Genomic DNA, 21,378 nt, shown 5'->3' with positions numbered 1-21,378 from the left:
ATATATATATATATATTTAGTTTGGATTGGGTGATAGTTTACATGGGAGAAATCAGTTTAACACTCATCCTATCATATTTTGTTTCATTGCAATGATTATAATATCCTCCATGCATCATCACTTAACAATATTTCCTTCTATTCCCTCTGTGTTTTTTGGAGAGGTTTTTTGTTGTTGTTGTTGTTGTTGTTGTTGTTAATGTACTCAGAAACACTCAGGAATATAAAATTATTTAAACAACCAAAGGGAACATTCTGCAACCCTGCCTCCTGGCTGCCAGCACACAGCCTTTCTCTTAAGTCTTCAGCTGCCCTATCTCTTTATGTCCTCATCTCTGCATCCATCTCTGGTGTTGCTACTTCTCTGGATAGGGTCCCACATTCCGCTCATGCTCTTCTTTCTTCCTTGATGGTCATAGGATCCTCTGTTCCTGGAATGTGTTACAGAGATCTTTTAGCCGCATCCTGACTGCAAGCACTCAGATTTGCTTGGCCCATGGGCAGGAAAGCCTGCCCGCTCTGTTTCTCTGTGCCACCGCCTCTTCTGTTGCTACTTTTCTAGGTAGGGATCTCACACTCCACTCATGCTCTTCTTTTTTGATGGCCCTGGGATCATCTGTTCCTGCTTCGGAGATAACCATTTTAAACCTTTGGAATGGCAAAACGAACAAATCCCAGCCTTACAGATCTGTACACCTTCTTTATATTTTGTTGTTGTTAAGTGCTATTTAGTCAGTTCTGACCCAAAGCAATACCAGGATTACACCCAATCACTTGATGGGAATTAAGAAGATGTTGGATAGAAGAGCCACATCAAATATTTTTAGGTACCACAATTGGTGGTAATTTCCAAAAACATTCAGAAAAACTGATAAAAGAATCAAGACCATTTCCACCAAGAGTTTCCAAATCCTTTGGGTCAAGATTCTGCATTTCTCCTATTAAGCTTTCAACCTCAGCACAGGAAGTGATGATCAATGACTTGGTATCATTTTTCTTTCTTAAATGTCAATTCTGAACTTCATCAGAAAGTACTAAAACAGGCCATTATAAATTATTGATGTTTGTACTCAAACTGAATCACTAGGGATCTAAATGGTATATGCTATAAGTTTCACATTTAATTCGGTTTCTTAAGAAGAAAAATCTTTTAAAAAAAAGATTCTGCATTTCTGAACTTACATAAATAGCATTTTATTTAACAAACTGAACTTTGTCTAACAAAGAACTGAACTTTGTTAGACCCCAAGTTCTACAATAGACCAACCTAGTGAGTGAACTCTAACAATAACAGTGGTGTGTGACATTTATTATCTTTACAAATTCATATCAACAATTTGTAACTATAATAAGGGTTGTTGTATGTTTGAAATTACGACCACAGTTTTAAAAATTTTGTTGTTAAGTACTGTCATGTCAATTCCAACTCATAGAGATCCTGTCTAGAGTTTCCAAGGAGCAATGGATAGGTTTGAACCACCAACCTCCTGGTTAGCAGTCCAATGTTTATACTATATTGCCACCCCAAGAGTGAAATTCCATGCAATTGCTTTGAAAAGGAAACTGGAGCACATGCTCACTCAAAGATTGACCAATATGATCCATTGATTATAGAAGATTATGGGAAGATTGTTTTTATTACATGTTCTCATGTATATACTCCCCTAGTCCTGGTGTGGCACTGTAGGATAAGCATTGGACTGTTAATCGCGAAGTTGGTTGTTCAAACCCACCAGTTGCTCCTTGAAACCCTATACAAGTATCTATGAGCAGAACCAACTTGAAGGCAGCATGTAACAACATCAACAATAATAAAATCAAGGACACTGAATAATATGTATGAAATACCCAGTAAAATTGTTTAGCTAATAAGGTTGGATGGGTAAATTACTGGAAAGAATATTACAAATTAGAATTTTAAAGTCAGTTACTACAGGAAGAATTATTATTTCCAGTGGGAAAATAATGTTTACGTGGGTCTTAAGTAAATTCTCCTCAAAGTTTTTCAAGTAAGTATTATGGTTTAGGAGTTTTAGTCCTCTGTTTTGATACTATTTGGATTGAGGTGTTTTATCTAACAAATAACTTAAAACTAATCATATTCTTGGTGTCAAGTCTTGGAATGATGCTGTGGGATAAAGCACTGGACCACAAGGTCGATTTGAACCACCAGGCTGATGGTTCAAACTCACCAGCTGCCTCTTGGAAACCCTATATGGGGTCGCTATGTGTCATAACCGACTTGATGGCCCTTAACAACACCAACAACATATTATTAGTGTATCATGCAAACTGGATATTTTATACATAGGTTTCTTTACTGTATGAAACTCTTGGATATATTCTTTTATTATGCTATAGCCTATTTTATTCTTTTCATAATTTAATAAAAATTTTAATTTATTATAAAAATTTGAACAGTTATAAAATTTCAGACCTAAAGAAAATAATGTTATTTCCTATGTAAATGTTGCTGTTGTGACATGCCCTCAAGTTTGTTCCAAACCATAGCAACCCTGTATAGGGTTTCAAGGAGTGTCTGGTGGGTATTAACCACTGACTCTGTGGTTAGCAGTCCAGTCCTTAGCCTACATCGCCACACCGGAACTCCTGTGTGCATTGTTGTTAAGTGCCGTTGAGTCGATTTTGACTCATAGTGACACTGTATAGAGTTTCCAAAGAGCAACTGGTGAATTTGAACCACCGACCCTGTGGTTAAAACCAACCTTGCAATCCAATGCATTATCCCACAACACCACACCAGGAACCAATATGTATTGGAAAAAATTACAAGAGGCTTTGTGTAAAATCATTATTTACATAAGTTACTGCTACACATAAAGGAAATATTTTTACATGGCGTTATTTTGCAGTAAACTGGGTGGGGAGGAGGGGGAGAAGAAGACCTATTTTCTGCCAAACTTTATAACATCATTTCATTTGCTGGCCATACAAAATTATCAACTTAAAAATTATCCTGCTATATTTGATCAAAGGAGCCTCTGGTAGCACAGTGGTTACGAATTGGGCTGCTAATCTCACAGTCAGCAGTTTGAAACTACCAGCTGCTCCGTGGGAGAAAGATGAGGCGTTCTGCTCCCATACAGATTTACAGCCTCAGAAACCCTGTACAGGGTCGCTCTGAGGCAAAACCGACTCCAAGGCACACAACAGCAGCATATTTGATCAGAGCAGCTCTGGTAGCATAGTGGTTGGAAGTCAGGCTGCAAATCTCAAGATCTGAAACTACCAGTGCAGCTGTGAATGAAAGCTGGGGCTTTCTGCTCCCTTCCACTTTGGAGTCTTGGTGTGGCGCTGTTGGTTAAAGTGCTGGACTGCAAAGTCCACTTGAACCAGGAGGCCTGCAGTTCAAGTTCACCAGCTGCTTCTTGGAAACCCTATACAAGGTGGCTATGGGTCGGAGCCCAACTGGACAGGCACTTAACAACAACAGAATATTTGATCAAACATTTAATTAACTCACCCCTAATGCAAAGCCATTTGAACTGCAAAGTTGGCGGTTCAAGCTCACCAGCTGCGCCTGTACAGAAACCCTGTACAGGGTTACTATGGATTGGAATCGACTCAACGGCACTTAACAACAACAACAATGTTATGGCAGGAGTCCTGGTGTGGCATTATGGGTTAATGCACCAGACTGCAAAGCTGTTTGAACTGCAACATTCGTGGTTCAGGCTCACCAGCTGCTCCTCATAAACCCTATACAGGGTTGCTATGGGTCAGAACTGACTCTACGACACTTAAGAACAACAACAACAATGTCATGGCGTATTCCTGGTGTGGTGCTGCAGGTTAATTCGCTGGACTGCAATGTCGGATTGAACCGCGAGGTCGACAGTTCAAGCTCACCAGCACTCCTTAGAAACCCATACAGGATCGCTATGAGTTAGAATCAACATGATGGCACTTAACAATAACAACAGTGTTGTGGCTGGAGTCCTGGTGTGACACTGCAGGATAATTCACTGGACTTTAAGGTCAGTTTGTGCTGCAAAATTGCAGTTTGTGCTGCAATCCAACAGTTGCTCCTTGGAAACCCTATACAGTCAGAATAGTCAGAACCGAGTCAACAGTGCTTAACAACAACAATGTGATGGCTGGAACTGCGGTTGCCTTGTCATAGGCAGGGCCAGACCAATTTGAGAGCCTTATATGGCCCACGGAGTCCTGATATGGAGCTGTGGGCTAATACACCAGACTGCAAGCCGATTAAACTGCAAGGTCAGCAGTTCAAGCTCACCAGCCACTCCTCGGAATCAACTCGATGGCACTTAACAACAACCCATGGGCTAGACATTCTCCACCCCTGCACTAGGCAAAATATATGTTGTTGTTGTTGTTAAGTGCCTTCAAGTTGGTACCAAATCATAATGAACTTGTGTAGAGTTTCTGAAAGTGGCATGCAGGTATGATGAACTGCCAGCTTTGCCATTACCAGTGCAGTGATTAGCCTGCAGCACCATACTGGGGCTCTTAGCACTGCTGTGGCGGCGCTGTGGGTTAATGCGCCAGACTGCAAAGCCATTTGAACTGCAAAGTCAGTGGTTCAAGCTCACCAGCTACTCCTTGGAAACCCTGTATAGGGTCACTATGGGTAGGAATCAACTCAACGGCACTTAACAACAACAACACCTGAATGCCAGGAATTTCCGTGCAGTATATCATTTCATCTTTTCAATTCTGTGATGTGAATGCTCTTATTACTCAGTTTGCAAATGAGATTCTGAGTCTTAGAAAGGTTAAATAACTCACACAGCTGCTAAATAACAGAGCCATGACTTGGATCTAGATAATCTGGCTCCTTAAATCAGATCAACTCGACATCAACTTCTTCTCCAGAATCTGAACTTATTTCTGGAATAGGATTCAAATAGGATTCAAAAAGGGGAAGACTTTATGGCATGGGAACAACAACACTCTGTTATCTGAAATGTGCTACGCAATAGCTACCCACCTCCTTGTCAGGACAGCTGAGATTCTGTCATTATTTATTCATTGCTTTGGATTTATAAGACTTGGGAATGAGAAATGCAATTATTCATCTGAGGAAGAGTATACATCCAAAGGGATAATGAGAGTGTCCAGGCTTTCAGTAATGTAACACAAGGCCACTGGCTTGGAGTGGCAGGAGGAAAAAGGGGATGGATTTAGAAGCTCCACATCAGAGAAGAGAAAGGTCAGCAATCAACCAGCAAAGAATTTTAGTCAAATACTGCTAACAAAGGATAGCCTACAATTTAAATTTGTTATGACAGTACACGAAGTCCCTTGGTGGTGTAAATGGATAAGCACATGACTTCTAGCCAAAAGGTTGGTGGTTCAAAACCACCCAGAGGCTCCGCAGAAGACAGGCCTGGCAATATGCTTCCTAAAGTTTGTTGTTGTTGTTATGTGCCGTGGAGTCGGTTCCAACTCATAGCGACCCTGTACAGGGTTTCCGAGGCTGTAAATCTTTACAGGAGCAGAAAGCCTCCTCTTTCTCCCATGGAACAGCTGGTAGTTTCAAACAGCTGACCTTGCAGCTCACAACCCGATTCGTAACCACTACATACCAGAGCTCCTAAAGTTTACTGCCTTAGAAACCCAATGAAGTCAAGTCCTACTGTGACACACTTGGGTTGCCATGAATCTGAACTGACTTGATAGTAAGTATCAAAAATGTGACACAATACAGTAATCAATAGTACTTGGAGATCTTTTAATATAATTCCACTGTGTACCATTTATTACAACTGATGATACCCAGCACCGATATAATAACTAATGTCTTTTCTTTGTCTTACAGCAACCAGCAGGCCTTTTTACTAGAGAATGTTCCTTGTAATAATGCAAGCTGTGAGGGGGCACACCGTATGTTTAAAGTCTACTGGGATCTGTCAAACCTAAATCAAATCAGAGATGCCGTGGTTGCCACCTTCTTTGACATTTATGAAGATGTGAGTTCAAAACTCTTGCATGTTTGAAAGTTTAATTCACATCCACCTTGTCTCACTTGAGTTTGTGTTTTCAGTTTTGCCTTGTTTAACCAGAAAATGTAGATGAATAATGAAAACAATTGATTAATTAAAGAAAGTCCTTTTTAACTCTAAAAGCAGAAGGAACAAATTGACACGTCACTCATTAGTACAGTGAAATACAAAAACGCCCTTATCTCATTCTATGCTTGTTTGGATTAAAGCACTGGAGAATACTAAAACCAGAAAATCTGTATGCTCAGCATTAGGAAAAAGAACACTCAACAGACAGTAATCTGTGAACTTGTACAAGACTGGGAGAATGAGTTCAGAATTCTTCTTCAACACTGTGAGTTCATTCTTATTGCTAGTTGCTTTCAGGTTAGCTCTGACTCATGGCAGCTTCACGTGCACCAAAATGTTGCCTAGTCCTAAACTTTGTTCACAGTTGTTAGTATGCAGAGGCATTGCCGTGGTTACTGTGTATTGTGAGTACCTCCAGCCTAGGGGGCTCATCTTCAAGCACAATACCGGACGTGTGGTTCACAGATCATGAAGACTTCCCTTTTACAATTCTGTTCAGAAAAGACGCCTGTGATCTTTTGGGTTTTCATTGGTAATTTTCTAAAGTCAACTGCCAGGCTTGTCTCCCTCGTCTAGAAGCTCTGCTGAAACCTGCCCGACATGATGACTCTGCTGGTATTTGAAATACCACTGGCATAACAAAACATAAGGCACCATAGTATGATAAACTGATAGATGAGTGATGGTATCTATTATCACAGATACTTGAGCCAGATGACCTTTTGAGGGACTCTCAGGATCCCATTTCTCCCTTTATAAAGTGAAAAGCCAATTTACTATTTAGAGTGTTAAGGATAAAATAATAAGTGCAGAAATAAAATGTGTCCAATTCCGGAGTCTGTATGTAATAGTATGTATACAAGGAATCGTCAGAAAGTTTATGGAAAAAACAAATTTTTAAATAATGGAATTTCTGTTAAAGTTTTTGAAACCCCTTATATTCTTGCAAAATTGTGATTATTTTAAAATTTGAAATGCCTATTAGAAAGTTATGTCTCCCCCACTCGTGTCTTTGGTTTTATGTTGCTTTTTTGCAAGGGTTGAGTCAGTTACATGAATTATCAAGATTCACGTTGTCCTTGTTTCTCCAGCTACCAAATGTTGTATTATTTCACTTGACATTGGTATTTGAGGTATGAATGTAATGGACCAAAAAAAATTCACAAAAGAAAAAAAGCATGATTGACATGAATCAATTTTTAATTTCTATACAACAAAAGTATCATAAATGGAAATTAAAATTTTATAAATCTGGGAAATAAAGTTACTATGAAAGAGCCAAATAATGAATCTCTGTAATATAAAAAGACTCTTACAAACTGATTTTTGTCAATAAAAACTCCCTCCAGAAAGAAACAACATAGTCATTTTACAGGAAAAAAAAAAGAAAATGAATAAGATATAATAAACGATCAACCACATTAAAGAATCAAATGAAAGTTAGTTTCAATGAATACTTACTTATTTGGCAGACAGCAATCAAATGGAACTTTTCTTTTCTTTTTTTTTAAACATAAACCCTGTGTTAGATCATTGGAATCCTGGTGTGACACTGTGAGTTAATGCACTGGACCTACAAAGTCGGTTTGAACTGCAAGGTCAGTGGTTCAGACTCACCACTCACTCCTCAGAAACCTTATACGGGGTCACTATGAGTCAGAACCAACTCGACTGCACTTAACATCAATAACATATTAGATAATGGGAGTGCTGTGGTTCTGTACAAAATAAGCACCAGACTGTGAACCACAAGGTAGTTTGAATCCACTAGCCATTCCACAGGAGAAAGGTGAGGCTTTGTGCTCCCACAAAGATTTATAGCCTGCAGAAACCCTATACAGGGTCTCTATGAGTCAGAACCACCTCAAAGGCACTTAACTACAACAGCATAATATGTAATAGTGGCAAGTACCAAATTAAAACACCTCTCCTAGATCACTGGAAACGATTTGGCAGTCCATATCACAGTCTTCTAAGAATGCATGCAATAATGACAGAAAGGAAATGCACGTATACTAAATGCTAACAGCCATCTCCAGAGACTGAAATTACAGATGTTCTTCATTTTATTTGTTTTTTAATATTCAAAGTTATATGTTGTTATTGTTGTTAAGTGCTGTCGAGTGGGTTCTAACTCATAGTGACCCCATATAGGCTTCCAAAGAGCAGCTGGTGGGTTTAAACTGCTGACCTTGTGGTTCACAGTCTAGTACTGATCCTGCGGCACCACACCAGGAGTTAAATAATTTTTTGTTAAAAAGAAATCTGTTTTCAACATCAGTCTAGTAGATTGTTCTTACCGTTTTCATTTATGTCTTTTTCTAGGGAATTTTGGACATTGTAGTACTAAGTAAAGGGTATACAAAGAATGACTTTGCCATCCATACACTAAAAAACAACTTCGAAGCTGATGCATATTTTGTTAAAGTCATTGGTGAGTATTTCTTTGATATTTCTGTTGTTAAGTAACCAGTTGCTGTGAAGCCAATTCCAACTTATGGTGACCTCCACATGTGTCAGAATAGAACTGTATTTGGTAACTTATTTTTCAGAAGAAGCTCATTAAGGCCTCTGATCATGAAGTGTGCCTCTTGGTAGATTCTACCCATGAACTTTTCAGTAGCAACCAAATGTATTACCATTTACACCACCCTGGCACTCCTGTTACTAAGTGTTAAAAACCTTTAAATTTGTATATTCTCTCTCTCATATGTATTTTCCAAAAAGCAAGGGCACATTATTTCATAAACTGCATGGTGGTGGTGGTGGTGGTTATGTGCCATGGAGTTGGTTCCGACTCATAGCGACCCTGTACAGGGTTTCCAAGGTAAATTCTTGCCTCACAGCTTAGCCTAAAACATTTTTTGTAAGAGAATATGAAAGCTTGTTGAGAGTTAGACAAAATATATTGAAAAGCAAGGAGATTATGTTTTAAAATGTTGTATTTGTCTTTCTATAAGGTGATTAAAATAAATTATTTAGTCAGAGTACAGATAATTTTTTATTCACCCTCAAAAAATGGATTAGCACTTTACCACAAGGCCAGTTTGAACCATGAGGTCAGTGTTTCAAACTTACCAGCCACTCACAGGAAACCCCGTACAAGTTTGCACTTGATGGCACGTAATAACAATGACAATAAATATACTTATGGTCCCACTCATGAAAAAGCAGATTTATTTTAAATAGTGAGAGAAACTACTTAAGAATGAAAGGTCATGTCTGACATTTTTCTTTAAAGTACTTCTGGAAAGTGAAATATAGAAGCTAGATGGAGCAAGTTTGTCCAGGTGTTGGCAGTTGTTGAAGTTGTAGTAAGTGATCATGAAGTTCTTTGTTCTATTCCTTCTAATTTTTGTATACTTTTTCAATTTTTCATGTTAAAAAGTTAAAACAAACACACACAAAAAAACCCAAGCGACTCTTGTGAATCTCTGGCCTGGGGAAGTATGAGTCCCTTGACTTCATAGCCTCTGTCAGGTAGGACTGGAAAGGGTGGGAACCTCTGTGTCAGTTAGGACTGGAGAGTGTGGGAACCTCTGTGTCTGGTAGGACTGGAGAGTGTGAGAGCCTATGTTGGCAGCACTGCTGTCTAAGTAGCATTGCTTCCTAGGAAAAAAGTGTCTCCAAGCACTGATTGCTGAGACCCAGAGATCGCCGATTTGGTGCGGGAGGTTTTGGTTTTAGAAAACAGCATAACTTTGCATTAAAAATATTAACATAAATATTAATAATGTACTTTACAGAAAGGTCATGGGAAATAAGATACCAATTTAAAGCAATCATTTGGGGGAAGAAATAACCTCTTAGTTGTTTTGAGATGCCCTTCCACTCTTTGCTTTGATTATTAGTTGTTGTTTGCCTAGTCAGACACTTAGTAGGCTGTAATTACCCTTTCAACACCATCTGTAATGTCCAGAGTTGATTTTGCTCTAAAATGATTTTGTTAATCTGGTGCTGGAACCAGCCTATAATAAATGTCACTGTATTTCAATTAGGGAATCTGGGTACTTAAGCTTTTATGTGTGGCTAGGGAAAGGTCAAACTATGCTGCCTGTTGCTCTGCGAATTCCCACAACGCCACATCCATAGAACACTCTCCAAGCACTGGTGTGAAGACAGGAACTCTGTACATTGCAGATTGCAATCTCTAAATAGGTCTAGTTCCTAGTGCTAGTTTTTTGTGGGTTTTTTTTCTTTTTCTTCTTTCAGCTAAATATAGAGGTCCTGTTGTGGTGCTGTGGGATAAAGCACTAGACCACAAGGTTGATTTGAACCACAAGGTTGGCAGTTCTAACCACCAGCTGCTCCTTGGAAGCTCTATGTAGGGTTGCTATGAGTTGGAACAGACTCAATGGTACTTAACAACAATTGGTCCTTAAGCTTAAGGGGTGCTGGTGGTGGAATCGATTACACATCAGGCCGCTAACCACACAATCAGCTGTTTAAATCCACTAGCTGCGCCACAGAATAAATATGAGGCTTGCTGCTCCTGTAAAGATTTACAGCCTCGGAAACCCTCTACAGGGTTGCTAAAAGTCAGAGCTGACTTGATGGCATGCAACAGCAACTATAACTGGAGAGAGCCCTGGTGGTACAGAGGTTTAAGTGCTCAGCTGCTAACAGAAAGATTGGTGGCTCAAAGCCACGAGCTGCTCAGGGAAGAAAGATGTGGCAGTCTGCTCCCATTAAGATTTGCAGCCTTGGAAACTCTGTGGGGCAGTTCTCTCTCCTATAGAGTTACTGTGAATCAGGATCAATTCAGTGCCAACAAGCAATGCTTAGAGTTCTAACTAATATATGTGAGGAGTCTTCATGGCATTAAAAGATAATAGAATTTTTCCATGAACCTTTTGAAGCCCCTTTATGTGAATCTGTACTTTTCTGGCAGTTTAAAATGTGACAATATCTTCACCTTTTACTTCCGAAATAAGATAAAATCCTTCTGAATCACTGCCTCCAGATTTTGATGAAATAATGCATAAGTTTATTTCTAGATGATTTAAATTTGTTTTACTTTTTCTAGTTTAACAATTCACAATTATATTATCAATGATTATTTAAGCTTAACTAAGTTTTACCTCCATCATGTTTCTGATATTCCACATCTTTCCCTTTTTCATTTGATTCCTATTTGTTTCTTTTCAGTGAAGTTGTCCACAGGTTAGTATATTATTTGACAACTCGAATGTTGTTAAGGAGCTAAACCACCAGCCTATGAGACAGTTCTGTTCTGTCGGGTCGCTCTGAGTCAGAATCAGCTTGGTGGCAGTGTTACAGTAGTTTGAGATTCAAGAGTGCCACAAAAGCCCTAGGCTGGAGAGAGTCACAGCAGCTCTTGATCCGTGGTCAAAGAAACCTAGGCCACTCGAAGAGGTGAAGCAGAGTTTAAGAGTAAGTTGGCTGACTCAGAGGAGCTCATTCTCCAGATTCTGAGTACCGAACGGAGGGCAACACAGGTTTATATGGGGTCAGAGTCAGGGAGGGGCTAGGGTGCTGACCTGTTTGAGGACAGGAGGAAAACCAGGGGGATTGGTCCTGTTCAGTGACCTGATTAACATTCTAGCTTATCTCCAGAGTGGGGGATTGGTCCCGCTCAGTAACCTGATTAGCAGTCTAGCTTGTCTCCTGGATGGGGAAGATTGGTCCCATTCAGTAACCTGATTAGCACTGGCAAAGAAGAGGCAGTTAATGTTTCTACCTTTTCCTGTTCAGCAGTGAGCATGGCTTTCTGGTTTTATGTTGTAAAAGATCTTTCTCTGGCCTTTATGTATTAATGCTAATTTTGCTGATGCATTATTTGTAAAAATTGCTCTATTTCTTTCAAATAGTTGGACAGTGTTTCACATTGTCTCCTTTTCCTGGATATTCTCCTGTGTGGGCAGAACCATTTGTATGATTGCTCACCTTGCTCCCTCCTCTTTTAAGTAGCTGTTTTTCTTCATGTTTCTGAGAAATGTTCTCTGCTTGTATTTCTGAAAAACATCATTGTTTATACATAATGTGGGTGGCAAAACCAGTGTTTTCACTCTACCGTCTTGCGCATCAGACAGTTGTCACTGCTTCCTTTGTTCCCTCCTTGGGGCTCAAAACCTACAAGCAGAACAGAAAGTGGAAGCCATATTTTAGTTAGGTGGTTAACTGTGGAGATTCTCAGCCCAACAGATGTAATGCTTAAAAGGAAACTCTCTGACAGCACTAATGAGGGGCACCTACAGAGCTCTGACCTCACCCTGGGATATCATCATGCTCACTGAGTCTAAACAGAGCTGGGAAGGAAAGAAAGGGAGTTATAAGAAGGCAGACCTTATTAGACCGTCTCACTGCTTTGCTGGACCTTTTTATAGTATCTTACCATTTGGATTTAGAAGTTTGTTGGGGTTATTTGTTTTATTTTGGGGTATGCTCTAAAGTTATTAATGGCACTGACTAGAAGTACAAACAAATCTCCATTTTACTTAACTAGCAAAGCATACTGTCTTAGTTTATTAGTGCTGCTCTAGCAGAAATGCCACAAGTGGGTGGCTTTAGCAAACTTTAGGGTGCTTGCAGTCCAAATCCCGGGTGCCAGCTCTAGGGAAAGACTTTCTCTCTGTGTCATCTGTAGAGCAAAGTCCTTGTTTCTTTCCAGCTCAATTAATCCGCAGTCTTCCTGTGGCTTTACTCTGTCTTCCCCATCTCTTCTGGCTTCTTCCTTACTTGCTTAATCTACTCTTTTACGTCTCAAAAGAAACTGATTACAATTTGATGAACTTGACCTACACCTATGGATACAGTAGCTCAAAAAAGGGAACAAATCTTTACAGCAAGAATCATTCCCACCCCCTCCATACACAGAGTAGACAGGGATGGGCAACTTGGACATTGACTACCCAGAATGGGGGGCTACAAAGGCAAGAAGTGACTTGCTTGCAAGTTTTCAAGAGGGAACCTAGATCCAGAGGGTGTGGAGGAAGGTGGAATCTCCACTGTGTAGTATCCAATCTGTCTAGGTGGGGCTGATGAAAGGAAATGTGGGTAGGTCTCCTGTGATACAATAGTGAACAGTTGTTATCAGGACTGATTGTGAGGGTTGGAAATGTAAAGGTAGACATTTTTTAGCAAGGAGGGGAGTGATTAACTTTGCAGTCTAGGACCGGAGGTCCCTGGGACCATCAAGGGAGAAGCAGTGATGCCAGAGATGGAGTCAGAGATGATGACATGGAGAGATGGAGCAGCTGGGGACTTTAGACCCAGAGAGGGAGAGGGGCTGTGTGCTGACAACCTGAGGGTGGGTGCGGGGAGGGGGCAGGCTTGTAGTGTATACCCTTTGGTTGGTTGATGATGCATAGAGGGGATTGTAACCATGGCAATAAAATGATATATGATAGGATGAATGTAAAACTAATGTTCTCCCATGTAAGCTATCACATAATTCACAATAAAACATTTTTTTAAATCCATAAGGAATAAAATATCAACATTTTAAATTTTAAAAAAAAGAAAGAAACTGATTAAGACACACCCTACATGAATAGTGCCTCATTAACATAACAAAAAATCCACGCACCCACCAAATGACAAATGATAGCTATCCTCTATATAAGCTTCTGGCACCATTCCCAGAGTCCTCAGTTCCCCTTTTCTCCAGAATCCCAATATGACTTGCCTTGAGATCAGAAATATTCTCTAATGGAAAGTTCATTGCCTCTGCCATGTTCACTTCTTAACTGATCAACACTATTACAAGGAGCTCTGGTAGCGTAGTGGTTACAAATTGGGCTGAGAACCGCAAGGTCAGCAGTTCGAAACTACTAGCTGTTCTGTGGGAGAAAGATGAGGCTTTCTGCTCCTGTAAAGATTTACAGCCTCAGAAACCCTATACAGGGTCACTATGAGTCGGAACCGACTCTATGACACATAACCACCAACTACCACCATTGGACCCTTCTCAGTATTTTGCACCTATCCTATATCCTTCAAAAATTTCTCAAAATGTCTGCCATTGATGCCTACTCACTTTATTTTCATGTTTTTATTTTCATCCTTAAAGAACCCTAATAACGTAATGGGTTACAAGTTGGGCTAAGCACAAGGTCAGCAGTTCTAATCTACCCGCCACTCTGAAGGAGAAAGATGAGGCTTTCTACTCCTGTAAAGATGTTGTTGTCCTTCAGAAACCTGTACTGATGCCTTTGAGTTACAACTGACTCGACGGCACATTAACACCACGATTTTCATCATTGCAAGGCGATTTAGGGAATTAAGGGAGACAAATATTGCTGCATTTGAAATTATTTATGAAAGGGATAGAACAACCCAGTGCCACTCATCAACCACACTGCACACCAGACGGCCCAGCTAGAGACTTTTATTCAGGATGAGGAGGAGCAAGGTGACCTCTGCCTGAGAGAGAAGGCAGAAAGCAGAAAGAGAGAGTCAACAGGAAGGGAGTGGTCTTATATAGGTTCATATCAGGAGATCACATGTCATTTCTGGGGTGATTTAGCTCTGGCTATCAAAAGCCATGTAGCCCTTTAAACTACGCATCTTGTAGGTTAAGGCGGGGAAACAGAAACCTAAGATTACAAAATGGAGTTGAAGGGAGAGAAGAGGGAAGAACCCTGAAGGTACAGCCTAAAATGGCGGGCCTGATTGTGACTGACTGATTATTGTAACAATTTACTATTAAGTTCTTTCAAACATATAAAAGTAAAGCTAAATATGTATGTATAAAATATGTATATACATATAAAATACCTATATATTCATAAAATATGTACCAACCCATTTAGTATTTAATTTATACACATTCAAAACAGGATCAAAATGTCATTTTATTTTATGTTTCTTTTAAGTTTTTTACCATGAGCATCTGGTTAGGAAACAATAATAAATGAAAGTTAATTGATCAATAACATTTATCTGAATGGGATGGAGTGGGGACTTTTTTATTTCATATGTGTAAGCAAAGTTTGAGCAACTGATAGAAAGGTTGTGATACTATCTTTTCAAGAATAAAAAACTGAAGACATTTTCAGAGAGTGAATTACATAATCTGGCCAAGGATTTTTCATTTTAGCCACTACTAAAACCATTTTACAGTATTGACCTTTACAGGTTTGACTTAATAACTCATCTGTCCCCATGCTCCCCTCCCTCTACTCCCATCCCCTAACTCCCACCCTACCCCACCCCCGCACCTTGGTTTGTTGTTGAGTATTTATGAATGATTATTACTTTTTTTGTTTCAGATTTATGTAATTAAACTGAATCACAAAGCTAGAAACTAGTTTCTATACTTTAAACATTTAAGAATGTTGTTGCTTTTGTTAAATGCCATCAAGTCGCTTCTGACCCATAGCAAGCAACCCTGTATAGGGTTTCTGAGGAATGGCTGTTGAGTTTGAACCACCGACCTTGCTGTTCAAACTGACCTACAGCACCATACACAACATATAATACAGTGTGATATGGAATTATAGGATTCTAAGAATTATCATCTTGAAGGAAACTTAGGAATTTCATATACTATTGATGTTAAATGCCTTCAAGTCAATCCCAACCCATAGCAACATATCCTATTAGCCATGATTTAAACTGATTGTATCTACTGATAGCCAGTACATCATATAGCTTTTTAAATGTTTTAATTATTAATTTTCATTTAATCCTGTGAATTGGCCATCTTGTATGAGTAATTTCAATCTTATGTATTCCATTTTTCTTTTTAAAATAACTTTGGTGATAAAAAAAAATTGCTTTTTGAGAGAATTTATGAAAAAGTGCTATAAAAAATCTGGATCTTGACACTGTAGGATCAGCACTAGACTGCAAACCACAAGGTTCAAACCCACCAGCTACTGCTCAGAAACCCTATACAGGATTGCTATGAGTCAGAACCAGCTTGATGGCACTTAACAGCAACAGCTGCATAATAATAAATCCATATGGAATTTTATAATGACTACTATATAATTTAAGTTGTCAAAGACTTCATTCTTCTTGGATCAACTATCAACACTCATGGAAGCAGCAGTCTAGAAATCAGATGACATATTGCATTAGACAAAGCTGCTGACCTTTTTAAAGTGTTGAAGAGCAAAGATGTCAGCTTGAGGACTAAGGTGCACCTGACCCAAGCCATAGTATTTTCAGTAACCTCATATGCATGCAAAAGTTGGACTGTGAATAAGAAAGACCGTAGAATTGATGCTTTTGAGTTATGGTGTTGAAAGAGAATATTGAAAGTGCCCTGGGCTGCCAAAAGAACCAATTAATCCATTTGTGCAGCCAGAGTGCTCCTTGGAGACCAAGATAGCCAAACTTTGTCTCTCATACTTCAGACATGTTGTCAGGAGGGACCAGTTACTGGAGAAGGATATCATGTTTGGTAAGGTGGATGGTCAGAGAAAAAGAGGAAGACCCCCAACGAGAGTGATTGGCAAAGTGGCAGCATTGATGCACTCTCACGTGGCAACAGTAGTGAGGTTGGTCCAGGATCGGGCAGTGTTTCGTTCTGCTGTGCATAGGGTTGCTATGAGTTGGTAACTGAGTCGATGGCACCTAACAATAACAACAAAATAATTTAAATATTATAAGATGGTTTAAAAATCTTCAAACTCCTAGAAATTAGACTATGGCTTAGCTAATTAATTAGATCAGCTAATTAATCAGAAAATATTTATTGATACCTGAAATGAACAACATAGAGACTTAACTTAAAAACGGAACAAACCAAAAAAGTTCTTGCCTTTAAAAGGTTTACAGTGGTAAATTACAGATGTAAAAGGGGGGCAGTTGTGCATCCACATCTTAACTGTTACATTTCCCTTAACCACAGTGGGTCCTTGAGATGTTTTAGACAGCTTCTCAGTTGTTGTTATTGCTTAAGAGAAATAAGTTTTACTTCACCTGTAACCATGACAATTATCCCAAATTTATCAATGTCCCACTTCTAAAAAGTGAGCTCTGTCTATAATAATAATAAATTTAACCTTGGCACATTTACTAGTATGGAACTTTTTCTTGACTAAACCGTAAATGATGAAATTTGTATTCTGGTATCTCTGGGGAAATTGTATTCTTGTACTGATTTAATAGACTTCTGATACTTTTTACTTGTTCATTAGCTTGACATTATAGAGTCTTAAAATGGTAATTTCAGGGTGACATTTGTAAGAAGCCCATCTGAGTATACCCTTTTACTTTTTTGATCTCTGTTAGGTGCTATCCAGTCAGTTCCAACTTTTAACAACCCTATGCATACAACAGAACCAAATACGGCCCGGTCCTACACCATCCTCACAATTATGTTTGAACACATTGTTGCTGCCACTGAGTCATTCCATCTCATTGAGAGTCTTCCTCTTTTTCACTGATCCTCCTATTTAGCAAGCATGATGTACTTCTCCAGGGACTGACCTTTCCTGACAACATGTCCAAAATTGATATGTAAGAGAACATTGAAGCATGATTTATTTTCCTATTGATAGGTTTTGGTTTGCTATTCATTTGTTTTCTGATTACAAAAGTAAGGCAACGTATTATAAAACATTTAGAAGGTCTGGAAATGCATTTTTAAATAATCAGTGCTCTTTACCACTTACTAGATAGAACCTACTTTTAGCCCTGAGAATTTTCTGCGTGCTTCTTTTGGTTTCTATAGTTTCAAGCATAGTAAAGGAGTTTGCAGCAATCAAAACTCGTATTTTTAAAATCCTAGAATCCAGAATTTTAAAAAAATAATAATAAATAACAGAAACTAATGTTTATTGTTTTTCATGTCCCAGGCCCTCCACCAAGTGTTTTTCATGGTTTGTCTCATGAAATAAGTATCCCATATATGGCATTTTAAAATGAAAAAAAAAAAGAATATACAAAAATTTAACTTATTATAATTTTACATGTTTTGGTAAGGAGAAAGAGAAAACAGAAACTGCTTCTAGAACAACAAGCTGTATTCCTACTTCTGCTCTTCGTTTCTGGCTTTGGAGGGCATGAAGATCATGGAACAAAGGATATCATTGCTGATGTCTGATGGATCTTGGCTGAAAGCAGAGAATACCAGAAAGAGGTTTACCTGTGCTTTATTGACTACGCAAAGGCTTTCGATTGTGTGGATCATGACAAGCTATGGACAACATTGTAAAGTATAAGTATTCCAGAACACATAATTGTGCTCATGAGGAACCTGTACATAGACTAAGAGGCAGTTGTTCAAACAGAACAAGGGAACACCAAATGGTTTAAAATTAGGAAAGATGTGCACCAGAGTAGTATTCTTTCATCATACTTATTCAATCTGTATGCTGCACAAATAATCAGAGAAGCTGAATTATATGAAGAAAAACATGGCATCAGGATTATAGGAAGGCTCATTAACAACCTGTGACATGCAGATGATATAATCTTGCTTGCTGAATGCCAAGAGGACTTAAAATACTTATTGAAGAAGATCAAAGAGCACAACTTTGGGTATGGGTTGCACCTCAATGTAAAGAAAACAAAAATAAATAACATCCATGTAAATGGAGAAAAGATTGAAGTTGTCAAAGACTTCATTTTGCTCGGATCAAGCATCCACACTCATGGAAGCAGCAGTCAGGAAATCAAATGATATATTGCATTAGGCAAATATGCTGCACAAGACCTCTTTAAAGTTTCAAAGAGCAAAGATGTCAGTTTGAAGACTATGGTACTTCTGACACAAGTCATAGTATTTTCAAAAACCTCATATGCATGCAAATTGGATAGTGAATAAGGAAGACCATAGAAGAATCAATACATTTGAATTACAGTGTTGAAGAATATTGAAAGTACCATGGATTGCCAAAAGAACAAATAGAGCTGTGTTGGAAGAAGTGCACTCACGGTACTCCTTGGAAGCTATGATGGTCAGACTTCATTTTCATCCTTCAGACATATTGTCAGGAGGGACCAGTCACTGGAGAAGAATATCATGTTTGGTAAAGTGGAGGGCTGGAGAAAAAAGAGAAAGACCCCCAATGAGATGGATTGGCACAGTGGTGGCATCAACGGGTTCAAGCGTAGCAATGATTGTGAGGTTGGCCCAGGATAGGGCAGTGTTTCATTCTGTTGTGCATAGAGTCACTATAACTCGATACTGACTCAGTTGGCACCTAATAACATATATCATGCATGATCCAGTATCATTCATTCAGATTCTACCTATTGAAGTCTCTGGCTTTTGTAAATATTTTTTTTTTGTTACTTGTACATGGTTGATGATTATGTGCTGTGGAGTCAATTCCGACTCATAGTGACCCTATGTAGGGTTTTGAGGCTGTAAACCTGTAAGCAGAAAGCCTTGACTTTTTCCTGCTAAATAACTGGTAGATTCAAACTGTTGACCCATAACTTACACATGGGCCCTTTAAATTCTGAACTCTTACCTCTGCTTACAGGTAGAATGTTAAGCCCCTGTAATTTCATAATGGTAGTGGTGGTTGTTTGCCACCAAGTCAATTTTGACTCATCGTGAACCTGTATAAGGTTTCTGAGGCTGTGATTTTTATGTTCCCACTGAGTGACTGATAGATTTGAACTACTAACCTTCCAGGTAGCAGCCCAGCTCATACTCCACTATACTTTCAGGGTTTCTTGTAATTACATAAAAGCAAGCTAAATCCCAGTTTGTAATCATAGGATTTGGCAGCTTTTATAGACTTTCTAAAGTATTTAAATTCAACCACATAATTTTAAATATATATTTTTAAAGCATAAAGAGATGAAGTGATTTGCATATGACCATACTTTGTACTGACATACCCAGCAAAAGATGAGCCTACTTGCATATTTCCTGGACTGTATGAATATGATTCCAGAAAGGAGCTGAGCTTATGGGTTTTGGCCAGTGTTGATGACAAGTAGTCACTTTGGGATTTAATCTTGATCTACACTCATGATCTGTATAGATTGCTTGTGAACAGTAACTATAGGAAAAACCTTAGCAGAAGACAAACTGATGATGATATATATATATATTGTTGTTGCTATTATGTGCCGTGGAGTCGGTTCCGACTCATAACAACCCTGTACAGGGTTTCCAAGGCTGTAAATCTTTACGGGAGCAGAAAGCCTCATCTTTCTCCCGCAGAACAGCTGGTAGTTTCAAACTGCTGACCTTGCGGTTTGCAGCCTGATTCATAACCACTACGCTACCAGAGCTCCTATATATATATATATATAATTTGTGCTATATTCTTTCCCTGAAGCACAATTTAATTCTCTTTTTCCTTTTTTAAAAAAGCTTGTATTTCATTTTAATCAACTATAATTTATAGCGTAGTGGTTACGAATCGGGCTGCGAACCTTAAGGTCAGCGGTTCGAAACTACCAGCTGCTCCGTGGGAGAAAGATGAGGCTTTCTACTCCCGTAAAGATTTACACCCTCGGAAACCCTATACAGGGTCGCTGTGGGTCGGAACCGACTCGATGGCACATAACAACAACAACAAATAATTTATATGGTACTCCTGATGTGACTGTCACATTACTGTACTAAAAAACAAGTATAAAGAAATGAGAAAAAACTTTTTTCTTATATGGTCTGTCAATTTCTAGAAATCTAAAGTTTTTCAAACATTTCCTTATTGCATTAACTCAAGAGGGGAAGAAGACAGCAATAAGTATATGTATAATGTATGTATCCTTTTTCTTTTTTGATGGTAAAACTAAAGGATGGATCACAGAGGGATTTAGTGATTAAGTCTAAGCCAACAGTAAAATCGTACTCTTTTTTCTAAAGCATTTCTTAGCAAAAATCAATGTAATTACTAAAAGTAATTTATTGCTGTCTAATTTCAAACACATATGTAGTTAGTAGAGTGCAGAAGCCAAATGCTCCAAGTCTGTCTCACATGCTCCAGTAACCATATGGATGTACTAGAAAAAGGTCAGATTGTTCGGTAGGTGAAATAATTTCCAGCTGAGACCAGGTTAACCTTTATATTAGCATGTTTAATGGTTCTAAATAAACAAAATTACTAGTAAGCATGGTAATTAAGGTCAAGGATCAATATTGTTACTTCTTGAATCAATTATTTCAAAAAACAAGAAAATACATGTGCTGTTTGCATTATGTGTTATTGTTGTTAAGTGTCATCATGTCAGTTCTGACTCATAGGAACTGTGTATAGAGTTTCTGAGGAGAGGCTTGTTGGTTTGAACCGTCAACCTTGTGGTTAGCAAGCAGTCCAATGCTAATCCTATAGTGCCACACCAGGACTCCCTGTATTGTGTAGATACCTCTTTGATAAGAGATGGGGATAAGATTCGTAAGATTCAATAGAGAATAATTGTTATCATGACTAATTGC

The 21,378-nt window shown here is 38.7% G+C and overlaps 1 protein-coding gene across 1 annotated transcript in view; it reads left to right on the top strand.

Annotated features, from left to right (window-relative positions):
* The window catches only part of ITFG1 (integrin alpha FG-GAP repeat containing 1), a 392,891-nt gene that overhangs the window by 240,827 nt on the left and 130,686 nt on the right, over positions 1-21,378 (top strand). Inside the window, exons 11-12 of the mRNA XM_006872566.1 lie at positions 5,807-5,957; positions 8,385-8,493. Of these exons, the coding sequence (XP_006872628.1) occupies positions 5,807-5,957; positions 8,385-8,493 (260 nt within the window). The remainder of the gene's footprint in view (positions 1-5,806; positions 5,958-8,384; positions 8,494-21,378) is intronic.

The sequence above is a fragment of the Chrysochloris asiatica genome, unplaced genomic scaffold (assembly GCF_000296735.1).
Source record: "Chrysochloris asiatica unplaced genomic scaffold, ChrAsi1.0 scaffold00204, whole genome shotgun sequence".
In the NCBI taxonomy this organism is placed as follows: domain Eukaryota; kingdom Metazoa; phylum Chordata; class Mammalia; order Afrosoricida; family Chrysochloridae; genus Chrysochloris; species Chrysochloris asiatica.
The sequence above is the reverse complement of the archived record's forward strand: the minus strand, read 5'-3'. Positions and strand labels throughout refer to the sequence as shown.